The 17,241-nt window shown below is 47.8% G+C and overlaps 1 protein-coding gene across 1 annotated transcript in view; it reads left to right on the forward strand.

Annotated features, from left to right (window-relative positions):
• LOC145360915 (asialoglycoprotein receptor 1-like) overlaps positions 1-17,241 on the forward strand; it is a 51,254-nt gene that overhangs the window by 21,578 nt on the left and 12,435 nt on the right. Inside the window, exons 4-7 of the mRNA XM_080216419.1 lie at positions 4,401-4,517; positions 9,411-9,482; positions 11,424-11,492; positions 16,128-16,202. Coding sequence (XP_080072545.1) covers positions 4,401-4,517; positions 9,411-9,482; positions 11,424-11,492; positions 16,128-16,202 — 333 coding nt within the window. The remainder of the gene's footprint in view (positions 1-4,400; positions 4,518-9,410; positions 9,483-11,423; positions 11,493-16,127; positions 16,203-17,241) is intronic.

A 17,241-nucleotide genomic window follows, 5' to 3' on the forward strand; every position in this document is an offset into this window, starting at 1 on the left:
GAATCTGAAGTGTATTCCCTCCAGACATACTGACTACCTACAGAAAAAAGCTGGGCTACGATTCTCCCCGCAAAAATTCTAGGTGTTGAATTTGCGTGAAAACTGGAGTAAATCGCGTTTTATTTTTCAGTGGGATTTCAGAGAAGAATCTCCCACACTCCATCCCCTGGCGTGAATCATGTTTAAAGATAAATGGCGGGTGCCTATTCTCGCCGGAGAAGCCGGCAATATAGGACTGATTGGGCCAATATGCATGCACCACCCTGTCAGCGCCAAGATCGGCACGCGCGCAGTGGCCATCTGGTTACTGGCCAGCTTGATTGCTAGCCAGCCCCATGCTCCCGCGACGCCGGCCTCTCCCTCCCTCCCATTGCCTGCTCACTGCCTTCCCCGCCCCCAAACATGGCCGGGCCCAGCTCCAAACCCCCTCCCCCACCCCCAGCCTATTCGATCAATCCACACCCCCTCCCCTGACAGTCTTTTCACACCCAGTTCCACCCCCCGCCCCCTCCATGGCAGCCCTGATCTTCCTCCAACCTTCCACCACCCCCCCCCAACATCTCTGATTCCCCTGCCCCTCCCCCAATCCCCAATCCCCAAGCCCCTCACCCCACATATATATTATATAAATGTAAAAAGTTATAGTTTGTTTATTAGTCACAAGTAAGGCTTACATTAACACTGCAATGAAGTTACTGTGAAAATCCCCTAGTCTCCACACTCCGGCGCCTGTTCGGGTCAATGCACCCTAACCAGCACGTCTTTCAGACTGTGGGAGGAAACCGGAGCACCCGGAGGAAACCCACGCAGACACGTAGGAAAGTATCGTGGTAGAAGTATTAAATAAGTAGGTTGGAAGTTTATTTATTAGTCACAAGTAAGGCTTACATTAATACTGCAATGAAGTTACTGTGAAATTCCTGTAGTCACCACACTCAGGCACCTGTTCGGGTACACTCCGAAGGATTTAGCACGGCCAATGCACCTAACCAGCACTGCGAGAGGAAACCAGTGCAAACCCACGCAGATACAGGGAGAACATGCAGACTCAGCACAGAAAGTAACCCAAGCCGGGAATCGAACCCGGGTCCTTGGAGCCGTGAGGCAGCAGTGCTAACCACTGTGCCACCATGCCACAACTCACAACTTGTGGGCGGCACGGTAGCACAGCGGGTTAGCACCGCTGCTTCACAGCTCCAGGGTCCTGGGTTTGATTCCCAGCTCGGGGTCACTGTCTGTGTGGAGTTTGCACATTCTCCTCATGTCTGCGTGGGTTTCCTCCGGGTGCTCCAGTTTCTTCCCACAGTCCAAAGATGTGCAGGTTGGGTCAATTGGCCATGCTAAGAAATTGCCCCTTAGTGTCCAGGGATGTGTAGGTTAGAGGGATTAGTGGGGATATGGGGGGTAGGGCCTGGGTGGGATTGTGTTCGGTGCAGACTCGATGGGCCGAAGGGCCTCTTTCTGCACTGTAGGGTTTCTATGACAACAGGATTGCAGGAGTTAATCCTGAATCCTTGGAGTTTCAGGCTCTGATATTAACAATTAAACTTGACATCATGTTGTGAGTAAATCCACGTTGAACAATTGTCTCGGGAGTTGAGAATGTTCACTGGTTTAAACCTCTATAAGGAAGCAACAAAACCTTAATCATCTCCAGGAATAGAATATTACTTCAGCCTGGTCAACTGCCAAAATACTTCTTTCTCTGCTTGTGTGTTGGAAAAGGCAAGATCTTTTTTCTCTCAGTTAAACACAGCTGTGGTTCCAAAAAAAAATAAGGGAAGTCAAAAATCTCCTCTGTGCTGTTGTACTCTCCAGTGCTGCTGGGGTTCGAAATACTCAAGTTTTAGTCTTGGAATTTCAGAGGTCTACCGCACAGAGAAAGGCCCTTCAGCCCATCACATCCGTGCCGGTCAAAGACAAACCACCCAGCTTTTACAGATGCACCATAGCAAGCATTCTTTCTGGTTGTATCACAGCTTGGTCTGGGCTCCTGCTCTGCCCAAGACCACAAGGAACCACAGAATGTAGTGAATGGATTGCGTAATCCATCACACAACCCAGCCTCCCATCCATCGACTCTGTCTACACTTCCCGCTGCCTCGGCAAAGCAGCCAGAATAATTAAGGACCCCGGACATTCTCTCTTCCACCTTCTTCCATCGGGAAAAAAGTTCAAAAGTCTGAGGTCACGTACCAACCGACTCAGGAACAGCTTCTTCCCTGCTGCTGTCAGACTTTTGAATGGACCTACCTCGCATTAAGTTGATCTTTCTCTACACCCTCGCTATGACTGTAACACTACATTCTGCACTCTCTCCGTTCCTTCTCTATGAATGGTATACTCTGTCTGTATAGCGCGCAAGAAACAATACTTTTCGCCGTATGTTAATACATGTGACAATAATAAATCAAATCAAACTCTATTTTAATCCCATTTTCCAGAACTTGGTCCGTAGTGTTCGGCATCACAAGTGTCCATCTAAATACTTCTTAAATGTTATAAGTGTTCCCACTCCCCAACACCCTCTGGGTGAAAAAGCTTTTCCTCACATCCCCGCTAAACCTCCTGCCCCTTATCTTAAATCTGGGTCCCCCGACCATTGATCCCTCCAGCAAGGTGAAAAGTTCCTTCCTCTCTACTCTGTGTCCCTCATAATTTTATATAAATCAGGACCCCCTCAGTCCTCTCTGCTCCGAGGAAAACAACCCCGGTCTATCCAGTCTCTCTCCATAACTAAAACTCTCCAGCCCAGGCAACATCCTGGTGAATCTCCCCTTTCCAGCGCCGTCACATCCCTGTTATAATGTGGATTCCTAAGCTGTACCCAACACTCTAGCTGTGGCTTCACCAACGTGTTAACAGTTCCAGCATAACCTCCCTGCTCTTAAACTCTGCCTAATAAAGGTAAGTATACCATACACCCTCTTCACCACCTTTACCCCCTGTCCTGCTACCTTAAGGGACCGGTGTACATGAACACCAAGTGCTTCCCAGGGTGCTGCCATTTACAGGGTGGCACAGTGGGTTAGCACTGCTGCTTCACAGCTCCAGGGACCCGGGTTTGATTCCCAGCTCGGGTCACTGTCTGTGTGGAGTTTGCACATTCTCCCCGTGTCTGCTTGGGTTTCCTCCGGGTGCTCCAGTTTCCTCCCACAGTCCAAAGATGTGCGGGTTAGGTTGATTGGCCATGCTAAAATTGCCCCTTAGTGTCCTGTGATGTGTAGGTTAGAGGGATTAGTGGGTAAATGTGTAGAGATATGGGAATAGGATCTGGGTGGGATTGTGTTCGGTGCAGACTCGATGGGCTGCAACAGAGCTTCCTGGCAAACTGAGAGGTTCCATATCACAACCACCACCTCTCTGCCCAAATCCATTCCCGTTAACACAGTGAGAACACAAAGGGTGTTATAAAATTAAAGGAAATATTTCACACTGCGCGTACATCATCGTTCTTAATTTAGTTGAGAGTCAACCACATTGCTGTGGCTCTGGAGTCACGTGTAGTCCAGACCAGGTAAGGACGGCAGATTTCTTTCCCTAAAGGGACATTAGTGAACCAGGTGGGTTTTTCCGACAGTGATTTCATGGTCGTCAGTAGATTCTTAATTCCAGATTTTTCTTACTGAATTCAAATTCCACCATCTGCTGTGGCGGGATTCGAACCCGGGTCCCCAGAGCACTGGCTGAGTGCCTGGATTGATAGTCTGGTGATAATATCACTAGACCATTGCCTCACCTTCCTGATTGTGACTGTCCAATCTGCTGGGACCTTTCTGGGAATTTTGGGAAGATGCTTCCCTATCCCTGCGTCACTTCTTTTCACAATTACAAGGATGCAGTCCTCAGCTCCGGGCAGACTTTTGAGTTCAGCCTCTCATGAGCTTTCCTGGTCGCTGTCCTCTCGCGATTGTGCTCGTATTAAGTGGCTGCCTGCAATTTCCCTAAAGATTTTCTCCAGCTGCTTGGGTTTTTTTTATGTGTGTTCCACTGTGTCCCAGAAAAACAGTCATCAAAATCTCCGCCGTTTTCTTATTCCCGCTCTCCATTCCTCAGTTTCTCCCTCCGAGGGGCTAATCTGCTCACAAGCAGACAATCAGTGCTCGGGTCATTGTCTGTATGGAGTTTGCACATTCTCCCCGTGTCTGCGTGGGTTTCCTCTGGGTGCTCCGGTTTCCTCCCGCAGTCCGAAGAAGTGCTGGTTAGGGCGCATTGGCCCTGGTAAATTCTCCCTCAGTGTTACCCGAACAGGATCCGGAGTGTGGCAACTAGGGGATTTTCACAGTGACTTCATTGCAGTGTTAATGTAAGCCTAGTTGTGACACTGATAAATAAACCTTCAACTTAATCAGTCTTTCCTGCAGAAAAGGTCGCAAATTACTTCCTGATTTCTGTTTCAGGCCAAGCTAAAGGACCAGCAGGAGGCGCTGGGGGGAAGCTCCCCAATTTCGTCGCTTATCTCCTCCTGGGGCTCTTTGTCCTGCTGACTATAATATTTGTCGTTGGAATGCTGAAATGTAAGTCTCTGAATGTCTCTCATACACGCGTGGCATTGGGAACCATGGGGGAAGGCGGAGAAACCTTTGGAAAAATGGATGTGGTTAACTAAGATCCGCAGAATCCAAGCTTACTGAGTCACAGGGACCTGGTGATACCACCCCAGGATCTGGGAGGAAAGTGAGAGAGGAGATTTGAAATTCCAGTCACAAGTTCCCGATCCTCTTTCTACATGGAAATTGTGGTCGATGTAACATTGCTTCCAAACTGTGAGGATAGGCAAACCGTGTAACTGTAGAACTGTTACCATCCCCGTAAAGATTAATACCTTTGAAAAAGATTTCAGTTCCTTAGTGACTGACTGAAAGGATCCCAGATCAAAACTTCAAATTTTAAGATTTTTACTGTAACAATCTCAATACTACTCTTTTAAAATTCATTCGTGGGATATGGGTATCACTGGCTGGCCAGCATTTATTGCCCATCCCTAATTGCCCCTTGAGAAGGCGGTGGTGAGCTGCCTTTTTGAACCGCTGCAGTCCGTGTTCCGTGGGTTGACCCACAATGCCGTTAGGGAGGGAATTCCAGGATTTTGTCCCAGCGACTGTGATATATTTCCAAGTCAGGATGGTGAGTGGTTTGGAGGGGAACTTGCAGGTGGTGGGTGTTCCCCATGTATCTGCTGCTCTTGTCCTTCTAGATGAAAGTGGTGTTGGGTTTGGAAGATGCTGTCTAAGGATTTTGGTGAATTGCTGCAGTGCATCTTGTAGATGGTCCACACGGCTGTTACTGAGTGTCGGTGATGGAGGGAGTGAATGTTTGTAGATGTGATGCCAATCAAGTGGGCTGCTTTGTCCTGGATGGTGTTGAGCTTCTTGAGTGTTGTTGGAGCTGCACCCATCCAGGCAAGTGGGGAGTATTCCATCACACTCCTGACTTGTACCTTGTAGATGGTGGACAGGCTCTGGGGAGTCAGGAGGTGAGTTACTCACCGCAGGATTCCCAGCCTCTGACCTGCTCTTGTGTTTATGTGGTGAGTCCCTTTGAGTTTCTGGTCAATGGTAACCCCAAGGATGTTGACAGTGGGGGGATTCAGTGATGGTGATACCATTGAATGTCAAGGGCCGGTGGTTAGAGTGTCCCTTATTGGTGATGGTCATTGCCTGGCATTTGTGTGGCACGAATGTAATTTGTCACTTATCAGCACAAACCTGGATATTGTCCAGATCTTGTTGCATTTGAACATGGACTGCTTCAGTATCTGAGGAGTTGTGAATGATGAACATTGTGTAATCATCGGCAAACTTAAGCTAAACCCCCAGAGGGTAGGGAACAATGTAACTCTAAGCTGTTACCATCCCCATAGAGAGCGAACAGAATATTTCAATTCCAAAGCAACTGACTGGAAGGATCCCAGATCAAAATTTCAAGTTTTATGATTTTTACTGTAATATACAATCTAAAAGCAACCAAAACTAAATACTTACTTGGCAATTTAGACACTCACCCACACTAAAAGTTCTCCCTATTTAATCTTTAGCACAACCAAAGATCTCTCATTGTTGTTCTTCTTTACTTTGAACCTGAAGTTGACACTTTCATTCTCCGGGAACCAATCGAAAGTTATTCTCCATTCCTGATGCTCTGCTTCCTGTTTCTTTTCCCAGACAGTATTAATTCCAGATATGACTTTCATTGCGAGGGTTAAACTGCGGATTCCTTCTCCCCAACCAAGGTTAGGTGGATCTTCCAGTCTCCTTTAATTCCTTGTGAGTTCAGTCTCTTCAGTTGAGTGTGAGCTCCCACCAGGATTTCATGTGGGTGAAATATAGGGTCAGAATTTTCTCTGCTCTAGGTGTAAGACGAGATGCCTCTATTTCTTCCTTTCTCCCTCTCTCTCCCCCTCTCTCTCTCCCTCTCTCTCCCCCTCTCTCTCCCTCTCTCTCTATCTCTCGCTCTCAGATTCCTGCAAACTGATGTGCGCCTGTGAGTTTCAGGAATATCTTGCAAAAACCGTAACTCAATGCCACAATAGTTTTCTAGGGATCATTCTACTTTCAAAGCTTGAATCACATAAGCCTTGTATCCAAGTAGAAATGCTACTTAGCTATCATAAGAACATAAGAACATAAGAAATAGGAGCAGGAGTAGGCCATCTGGCCCTTCGAGCCTGCCCCGCCATTCAATAAGATCATGGCTGATCTGTCGTGGCTCAGTTCCACTTTCCCGCCCTCTCCCCATAACCCTTAATCCCCTCTCTTATCAAAAACCCATCAACCCGCTTCTTAAAAATATTTAGCGAGGCAGCCTCCACCACTTCAACGGGCAGAGAATTCCAGAGATTCACCACCCTTTGAGTGAAGAAGTTCCTCCTCAACTCCGTTCTGAACCGCCCCCCCTTTATCTTGAGGCTGTGCCCCCTAGTCCTACTGTCTTTTTTGAGCGGGAAGAGTCTTTCCACCTCTATCCTATCCATCCCATTCATCATCTTATACGTCTCAATGAGATCTCCCCTCATTCTTCTAAACTCTAACGAGTACAAGCCCAGTTTATTCAGCCTCTCCTCATAGCTCAACCCCCTCAACTCCGGTATCAGCCTAGTAAACCTCCTCTGCACTCCCTCCAAGGCCAAAATATCCTTGCGCAGGTGCGGCGCCCAAAACTGCACACAGTACTCCAGCTGCGGCCTCACCAATGCCCTATACAGCTGCAGCAAGACCTCCCTACTTTTATATTCAATCCCCCTCGCTATGAAGGCCAGCATCCCATTCGCCTTCCTGACCACCTGCTGCACCTGCAGGCTGGGTTTTTGCGACTCATGCACAAGGACCCCGAGGTCCCTCTGCACCGTCGCCTGCTGCAGTTTTTCGCCCCGTAAGTAATAGTCCTTCCTACCATTCTTCCTACCAAAGTGGACCACCTCACACTTGCCAACATTAAATTCCATTTGCCATTTCCTGGCCCATTCGCCCAGCCTATCTAGATCCTTCTGCTGACTCTCCACACCCTCCGCACAATTTGCCTTTCCCCCAATCTTGGTGTCATCAGCAAATTTCGACACCCTACACTCGGTTCCCTCCTCCAGATCATCTATATAAATGGTAAATAGCTGAGGCCCCAGCACCGACCCCTGGGGCACCCCACTAGTCACCAACCGCCAATCCGAATAGCACCCATTGACCCCCACTCTCTGCCTCCTATTTGACAACCAATCCTCTATCCACGCTAACACCCTACCCCCAACTCCATGTCCTCTGACCTTCTGCAGTAACCTCTTCCTGTAGAGCAGAACAGTACTACAGTGTTTAGCACTGCTGCCTCACAATACCACAGATCCAGGTTCAATTCTGGCCTTGGGTCACTGTCTGTGTGGAGTTTACACATTCTCCTTGTGTCTGCGTGGGCTTCCTCTGTGCTCCGGTTTCCTCCCACAGTCCAAAGATGTACAGGTTAGGTGGATTGGCTGTGCTAAATTGCCTCTTAGTATCGGGGGACTAGCTAGAGTAAATGCATGGAGTTATGGGGATAGTCCATGGGTTGGATAGTGGTTGGTACATATTTAATGGGCCCGATGGCCTCCTTCTGCACTGTAGGATTCTACGATTCAGAACGAGGGAACGGGACGCCGAAATGCTTTGCACAAATCTGAAACATTCCCACTCACAATTTCACCCTCTTGGCAGCCAATCAAAAGTTTCAGATCTGAGAATCCCAGGTCGCACCTCTCAGTTAGTCGTGAATTTACAGTGAATTTAGCAGCTCAGATTGTAACTTGTTTCCAGCATCTTAATCCCCCCCCCCCCGTCTTAAAAATATCCCATGCATCAATTGCCTCGATGCAAACCCCTCCCTCTGCCCTCACCCCTCCTCTCCCCAACCAGGGAGCTAGACTCATGTCTCTATGTCTCTATCTCTTCAAGTTGCTAATTATTGTTGCAATCTCTCATCGCTACATTTCAATATCGAACCCGTTTCCCCCCCACCCTCCAGTTCTGATGAAGATTCATTCATTCATGGGACATGGGTGTCACCGGATGGGTCAGTATTTATTGCCCATCCCCAGTCTCTCTTGAACTGAGTGGCTTGTTAGGGTATATCAGAGGGCAGTTGAGAATCAGCCACGTTGCTGTGTCTCTGGAGTCACATGTAGGCCAGACCGGGTAAGGACAGCAGATTTCCTTCCCTAAAGGATCATTAGGGAACCGGATGGGTTTTTACGACAATTGACAATTTTTTTTTAGTTTATTTCTTCATTTCACAAGTAGGCTTACATTAACACTGCAACGAAGTTACTGCGAAAATCCCCTAGTCGCCACACTCTGGCATCTGTTCGGGTACACTGAGGGAGAATTTTAGTAGGGTTAAAGCCACAGTAACCAGCAAGTGTTTTGGACTGTGGGAAGAAACCAGAGCACCCAGAGGAAACCCATGCAGACTTGGGGAGAACATGCAAACTCCGCACAGACAGTGACCCAAGCTGGGAATCGAACCTGGGTCCCTGGCGCTGTGAGGCAGCAGTGCTAACCACTGTGCCACCCAAACATCGCTACAGTGACTGCCCATCAAAAATGGTCATCGGCAGTTTCTTAATTCGGGATTTTTATTGAATTCAGAATCACCATCGGCTACGGTGGGATTCGAACTCGGGTTATGCAAAGCATTTCTGCGGCTCTCTGGATTATTAGTCCAGTGAAAATACCACTGCGCCACATCCCTCCCCTAACATGGCTAAGAATCCCTTAACCAAGGGGCTGATGTATCTGCCAGTTCCTGACTCAGTCGACCTCAGCCCTTCCTTTGAGAGCGTGGCGTTCGCGTGTCGAGTTCGATTTGCTCCACTCGCCTACATCTGGAGACGGTTCAGTTCTCGGAGTTGGCTGGAACTGGGGAATAATTTACTGTCTCGTTTTCAGTTAAACAGATCTCCGACGAAGTTAAGGACTTCAGGGATAATCTCACCATGAAACTTGCAGCGATGAAGCAGGGTAAGTGTTTGCTAACCCGTCCCCACGGCCAACATGGCCCAATGGGCTCCAACCGAAGGAGCCCCGTGATTGGACCAGCAGTAGGAACCTCCGGCATGACTCTCCAGTGCCTCCCAGTGGCCCAGTCAGTAGGTGCAACAGGCGTGATGTGATTCAGAAATTGAGACCTGGAATGTTGATGGATTTCTGCGGAGTCATACCGATTCTGGAGGCATTTAAAAATTCACTCTATCCTCCCCCATTCCCGACACCTCTGATTTTGAGCGGCGCGGGATAGTAGTGTTGATAGTGAGTCTACATCTGGCACAGCAGACCTGGCCAGCACCATTGTAGGGGGAGGTATTTCCTTCCTGGTTCTATCAGGCCCTCCTAGGCTTCTTAACAACATCCCCCAAGGGAGACGTGAGGCCCCAGTCTAGATTCAGAACAGAGGCAAGGGTTAGAGATCTTATCCATGTTCACACCATGCCAGCTCATCCCACCCACCTCCTTGGTTGCTCATACCGGCTCCCCCCTCTTCACCCCACCCCATGACAAGTCATATAACACTTCCACGCCCATCCGCCCAGTCTCCACTCCGTACAGAACCAATAAACCTGATAGTGACAATGCAAATGGCTGTGTCTCTCCGGTTCCCTCCCACAGTCCAAAGATGTGCAGGTTAGGTGGATTGGCCGCGCTAAATCATCTCTTGGTGTCGGGGGAGCAGCTAAGGTAAATGCATGGGGTTATGGGGATAGGACCTGGGGGGGATTGGGGTCAGTGCAGACTCGATGGGCCGAATGGCCACCTCCTGCACTGTAGGGATTCTATGTTTCCATCCTCCTATGCATGTGTGGAAATGCTTTAAAAAAAAAAGTCACTCATTCATTATTTTCTTTACAAAAAAACTGCTATTGCTACAACCCTATAAAAGTGTCAAACAGCAAGACCATTGCAGTGTCAATAACAGAAGCTATGAGCACTGGGTGTCTCTTTATCTCCTGGAATAAACTTTGAGTCTTTGACAAAACAGATTGACCCTCTCTGTTACCCTATCACAATAAACTCAATCAGGCTCGTTAAACACAGTTTGCCTTTAACAAATCCATGCTGGCTTTCTGTCGTTTCAACAAGCAACTGTGAATTTTCTCCTGGGTTGCTTATATCTATAAGAACTTCCCACCGCTGCGGTTAGACTGACTCACCTCCGTTACTGGGCTTGCAGACTGTTTCGAGTAAGGGTGGGGCATTTGCAATCGTCCGATCCTCTGACACGTGGCTGTAATGAACGAGGGAATTCATGGGCTGTGCCTCCACGGTTTCCAGCTGTACTACCCTTAACAGGGCGACACGGTGGTTAGCACTGCTATCTCACAGCGCCAGGGTCCTGGGTTCGATTCCCGGCTCGGGTCACTGTCTGTATGGAGTGTGCACATTCTCCCTGTGTCTGTGTGGGTTTCCCTCCGGGTGCTCCGGTTTCCTCCCACAGTCTGAAAGACGTGCTGGTTAGGGTGTATTGGCCGTAGTAAATCCTCCCTCTGTGTACCCAAACAGGCGTCAGAAGGTGGGGACTAGGGAAATTTCCCAGTAACTTCATTGCAGTGTTAATGTAAGCCTTACTTGTGACGAATAAATAAATAAACTTTAAGATCCTCAGATGCTAATGATTTCAAACTTTAAGTACAAGTAACCTTCTGATACCTCCTCTTTATCAATCTTAGCTCAGTGAGTCAGTGTCTCAACTAATGCCCCATTCACCACAACTTTGGTCATTTCTTTTTCCTTGATGGAGACAGGTACAGGCTTGGGCAGGGTGGGAAGTCAAATTCATTTGATAAGTCGCCACTAATGAGCAGGGGAAAGGCAGCAGTTATATGACACTGTGTGGAGAGTGTTTGGATCGTACTGTGCGGAGATCTCTGCTGTTCTGTGAACCGATCGTCTTGTCTTGTGTTGCAGAGCTGGGCGAGGAAATCAGAAATGGACACACACGGATACTGGGAGAACAGAGAAAGCTGGACGACAAAAGTAAGCGAACCGATGATCACCCTCTGACCCTGACCTCTCTCACCGAACTGTCTCCAACTCCGAGCTGGATGTTAAACATCCTGGTTCACCGCTGATAGGGAATGGGTGGGTGCGCGGCTCCTTGTCCCTGCGGGCTCTCGCTAACCATCTCCCTGCACAGATGGTCTACCCAGAATCTCCATGAGAGTTCAGTGACAGACACAGTGGGGTCTCGTCTGAACAAATTTAAATTGTGTTACAATGTATAGGTGAGATAGGGACATGAGGAGGCCATTCAGCCCCTTCAGCCTGTCCTACTATTCTATCAGATCATGGCTGACCTGAATCGAAGGGCGGCACGGTGGCACAGCGGTTAGCACCGCTGCCTCACAGCGCCAGGCATCCAGGTTCGATTCCGGCCTCAGCTACTGCCTGTGTGGAGTCTGCATATTCTCCCCATGTCTGCGTGGGTTTCCTCTGGGTGCTCTGGTTTCTTCCCGCAGTCCAAAGATGTGCAGTTTAGGTGGATTGGCCGTGCTAAATCGCCACTTAGTGTCAGGGGAACTAGGAGTGATTGTGGGGATAGGGCCTGGGTTGGGATTGTTGTCAATACAGGCTCCATGGGCCAAATGGCCTCCTTCTACACTGTAGGGATTCTATGAATCCTACCCATCTACCAAGCTTGCTTTAACCCTTAATGGCTCTGCCTAACCAAAACACATCAATCTTAGATCTGATGTCTTGTTGAAGTTGTACAAGACATTGGTAAGGCCACACTTGGAATACTGTGTACAGTTTTGGTCACCCTATTATAGAAAGGATATTATTAAACTAGAAAGAGTGAAGAGAAGATTTACTAGGATGCTACTGGGACTTGATGTTTTGAGTTATAAGGAGAGGCTGGATAGACTGGGACTTTTTTCTCTGGAGCATAGAAGGCTGAGGGGTGACCTTATAGAGGCCTATAAAATAATGAGGGGCATAGATCAGCCAGATAGTCAATATCTTTTCCCCACAGGTAGGGGAGTCTAAAACTAGAGGGCGTAGGTTTAAGGTGAGAGGGGAGAGATACAAAAGGGTCCAGAGGGGCAATTTTTTCACACAGAGGGTGGTGAGTGTCTGGAATGAGTTGCCAGAGGTAGTAGTAGAGGCAGGTACAATTTTGTCTTTTATAAAGCACTTAGACAGTTACATGGGTAAAATGGTATAGAGGGATATGGGCCAAATGAGAGTAATTGGGATTAGCTTAGGGATTTAAAAAAAAGGCAGCATGGACAAGTTGGGCCAAAGGGCTGTTTCCATGCTGTAAACCTCTATAACTCTATGAGTTCTGCCAGTATTTGTCTTTGACTGTTTTACTGGTGTTCCATTTTAAAGTATACAAGACCAGTTCAGATCAATATTCCCATTTGCCCATCTTCCCGTCAACATCAAGGAAACACGATATAAATGCATGAAGCTGGACAAATGTTTCATCTCATTTGATCCCATTTGGTTTGATTTATTATTGTCACATGTATTAGGATAGAGTGAAAAGTATTGTTCTTATGCGCTATACAGACAAAACATACTGTTCATAGAGAAGGAGAGAGTGCAGAATGTAGTGTTACAGTCATAGCTAGGGTGTAGAGAAAGATCAACTTAATGCGAGGTAGATCCATTCAAAAGTTTTATTTTAACTCATTCGTGGGACATGGGCATCGTGGGCTGGGCCAGCATTTATTGCCCATCCCTGGCTGCCCGAGAGCAGTTGAGAGTCACCCACATTGCTGTGACTCTGGAGTCACATGTAGGCCAGACCGGGTAAGGACGGCAGATTTCCTTCCCTAAAGGACATTAGTGAGCCAGATGGGTTTTTCCGACAATGGTTTCACGGTCATCAGCAGATTCTTAATTCCAGATACTTTTTATTGAGTTCAAATTCCACCATCTGCCGTGGCGGGATTCGAATCCACATCCCAGCTGAGTTTCGGGATTAATAGTCCAGTGATAATACCATTAGGCCATCGCCTCCCCTCAGCCTGATGGCACATTTGTAATGGTGTACATTTTGTCCAGTGCGATCTTTGTGTCTGCATGGGGTGGGATGCAAACCACCATCAGGATAACAGAGGTGAACTCTCGCAGAAGGTCGTAGGGGCAGCATTTTAGCATCAGGTATTCTAGGTCCGGGGAGCAGAAACTCGCCAGTGTTGCTACATCTAGGCATCATGAGGTGTTAACTAGGAACCAGACCCCACCTCCCCTAGCCTTACCCAAGGCCGCTATACAGTCCATTCGATGGATTGAGAAGCCCTCTGGTTGTAGGGCACAGTCTGGTGAAGCAGGAGTGAGCCACATCTCCGTGAAACAGAGCACACAGCAGTCCCTCAGTACTCTTTGGAAAGCGAGTCTGGCTTTTAAGTTTGTCCGGCTTGTTTTCCAGATTTTCCTGGCTCTCATTGTGGACCAGAGCCAATCAGAGAGACAGCCAATGATGGGGGGAGAACATAAGAACTAGGAGCAGGAGTCGGCCATCTAGCCCCTCGAGCCTGCTCCGCCATTCAATAAGATCATGGCTGATCTTCTGATGGACTTACCCACCCGCTCACTATAACCCTTAATTCCTTTACTGTTCAAAAATCTATCTATCCTTGCCTTAAAAACATTCAATGAGGGAGCCTCAGCTGGGCAGGGAATTCCACAGATTCACAACCCTTTGTGTGAAGAAATTCCTCCTCAACTCAGTCCTAAATCTGCTTCCTCTTATTTCGAGGCAATGCCCCTAGTTCTAGTTTCACCTGCCGGTGGAAACAACTTCCCTGCTTCTATCTTATCTATTCCCTCCGTAATCTTATATGTTTCTATAAGATCTCCCCTCATTTTTCAAATCCCAATGAGTATAGCCCCAGTCTACTCAGTCTCTCCTCATGAGTCAACCCTCTCAACTCCGGAATCAAACTAGTGAATCTCCTCTGCACCCCCTCCAGTGCCAGTATATCCTTTCTCAAGTAAGGAGACCAAAACTGTACACAGTACTGCAGGTGTGGCCTCACCAGCACCTTATACAGCTGCAACATAATCTCGCTGGCTTTAAACTCCATCCCTCTAGCAACGAAGGACAAAATTCCATTGGCTTCTTAATTACCTGCTGCACCTGCAAACCAACTCCTTGAGACTCCTGCACAAGGACACCCAGGAGGGGGATGATTGTCTGGGGTTGCTCCCCCTATCCCTGTGTGGTTGAGTGCGAGGAACCTAAACCAGGGATAGGTAAGGGGTTGAATGACAAGGTGAGCCTTTTATGGCTGCAGTTCCCAGGGGCAACCAGCAGGTGACAGCAAAGGTCTGCAGTGGAGCAGACCAGATTGATCCCATTTGAGTTATTATTGTCACATGTATTGGGATACACTGAAAAGTATTGCTTCTTGTGCACTATACAGAAAAAACACACCGTTCATAGAGAAGGAAAGGGGAGAGTGCAGAATGTAGTGTTACAGTCATAGCTAGGGTGAAGAGAAAGATCAACTCAATGCGAGGTAGGTCCATTCAAAAGTCTGACATTCTCTGCCCGTTGAAGTGGTGGAGGCTACCTCGCTGAATATATTTAAGACACAGGTAGATAGGTTTCTGATAGACAAGGGAATTAGGGTTATGGGGAGAAAGCGGGAAAGTGGAACTGATCCACTTCAGATCAGCCATGATCTTATTGAATGGCGGGGCAGGCTCGAAGGGCTAGATGGCCGACTCCTGCTCCTATTTCTTATGTTCTTAAGAAGCTGTTCTTGAGTCGGTTGGTACGTGACTTTTGTATCTTTTTCCCAATAAAAGAAGGTGGAAGAGAGAATGTCCGGGGTGTGTGGGGTCCTTAATTATACTGACTGCTTTGCCGAGGCAGCGGGAAATGTAAACAGGGTCAATGGATGGGAGGCTGGTTTGAGTGCTGGATTAGGCTACATTCACGGCCTTTTGTAGTTTCTTGTGGTCTTGGGCAGAGCAGGAGCCCATACCAAGCTGTGATACAACCAGAAAAGAATGCTTTCTATGGTGCATCTGTAAACGTTGGAGAGAGTCGTAGCTGACATTCCCAATTTCCTTAGTCTTCTGAGAAAATGGAGGTGTTGGTGGGGCTTTCTTAACATATAGTGTTGGCATGGGGGGACCAGGACAGGTTATTGGTGATCTGGACACCTAAAAACTTGAAGCCTTTGACCATTTCCACTTCATCCCTGTTGATATAGACAGGGGCATGTTCTCCACTACGCTTCCTGAAACCAATGACTATCTCCTTCATTTTGTTGACATTGAGGGAGAGATTATTGTTTACCGCACCAGTTCACCAGATTCTCTATCTCATTCCTGCACTCTGTCTTGTCATTGTTTGAGATCCTACTCACTACAGTGGTGTTGTCAGCAAACTTGAAAATCGAATTGGAGGGGAATTTGGCCGCACAGTCATAGGTGTATAAGGAGTCTAGTAGGGGGCTGAGAACACAGCCTTGTGGGGCACTGGTGTTGAGGATGATCGTGGAGGAGGTGTGGCTACCTGTCCTTACTGATTGTGATCTGTGAGTTAGGAAGTGCAGAATTCAGTCGCAGAGAGAGGAGCTGAATGTGTATTTAATCTCTCAAGCTCCAAGCAACAGATCCTGTACTAACACTTGTTCTTGTTTGCAGTTGAGACGCTTTCCACAGGCGTGGGCAGCGCTCACCAGGAACTCAACAGGCGTCAGTCACAGATGATCAATGACAGTAAGTTATGAATGATAAAGATTTCTTCCTGTTTCTCTCACACACGGTAGCACAGTGGTTAGCACTGCTGCCTCACAGTGCCAGGATCCTGGGTTTGATTCCCGGCTTGGGTCACTGTGCGGAGTCTGCACATTCTCCCCATGCCTGCGTGGGTTTCCTCCGGGTGCTCCGGATTCCTCCCACAGTCTGAAAGATGTGCTGGTTGAATGCTTTGGCTGTACTAAATTCTCCCTCGGTGTACCCGAACAGGCGCCGGAGTGTAGCAGCTATGGAATTTTCACAGTAACTTCATTGCAGTGTTAATGTAAGCTTACTTATGACACAAATACATAAATTTTACACAACTCTCGGTCTTATTCAGTCTGGTGGATGCCACTCTCCAACTCCGCACCACCTTGAATCTCTAGTTGTTCGGGACTCCTTGCCTGTGACACCAGTACAATCGATAAAAGAGAAAAGATTGGGGTTTTATTTCAATGTTTTCAGGATATGTTGAAAGTCAGAGAGCAGCAACCCATCCCCTGATGCTGTGGAACTCACTCTCTGTCCTCTTTATACCTGTCTGGGGACAGTATCTAAGGAAAGATGCATTGGCATTGCAGGCAGTCCAGAGAAGGCTCATTGGGTTTATCCTGAGTATTGTGATGATACTGTGCCTTCAAGAAGTGTATTTTAAACATGTTCCTCTGTTGTTTTTCTTTAATCAGACCTTGGCCTTTTAGTTATTGTTCACACGATGTCTGTATCGTCATCTGTGACTGTTGCTGAAGGAATAGACATCCTGTTTAGTTTTAATCTGGGCCTAATGCAGTGTCCTGGAGATATATGACCCTTTTGGAACTGTTGGGTGGAGTCTGATTGACAGGTCAGGTGGTATCCAGGCACACTGGAGAAATCTAAAGGTTTTGGTTTTATTTTGGGTGGAATCTGTTTGGATTGCAGACTGAAAGCAGTGTTCTCTGGAGTGGAGTGGGAATTCTACTGTCTGAGAGATGCAGCCGGAAGCTGGAAGCAAGGAGTATCTCTGGGTCTCTTGAGG

Source organism: Carcharhinus amblyrhynchos, chromosome 33 (assembly GCF_965287045.1).
Source record: "Carcharhinus amblyrhynchos chromosome 33, sCarAmb.v2.hapA, whole genome shotgun sequence".
Taxonomy (NCBI): Eukaryota; Metazoa; Chordata; class Chondrichthyes; order Carcharhiniformes; family Carcharhinidae; genus Carcharhinus; species Carcharhinus amblyrhynchos.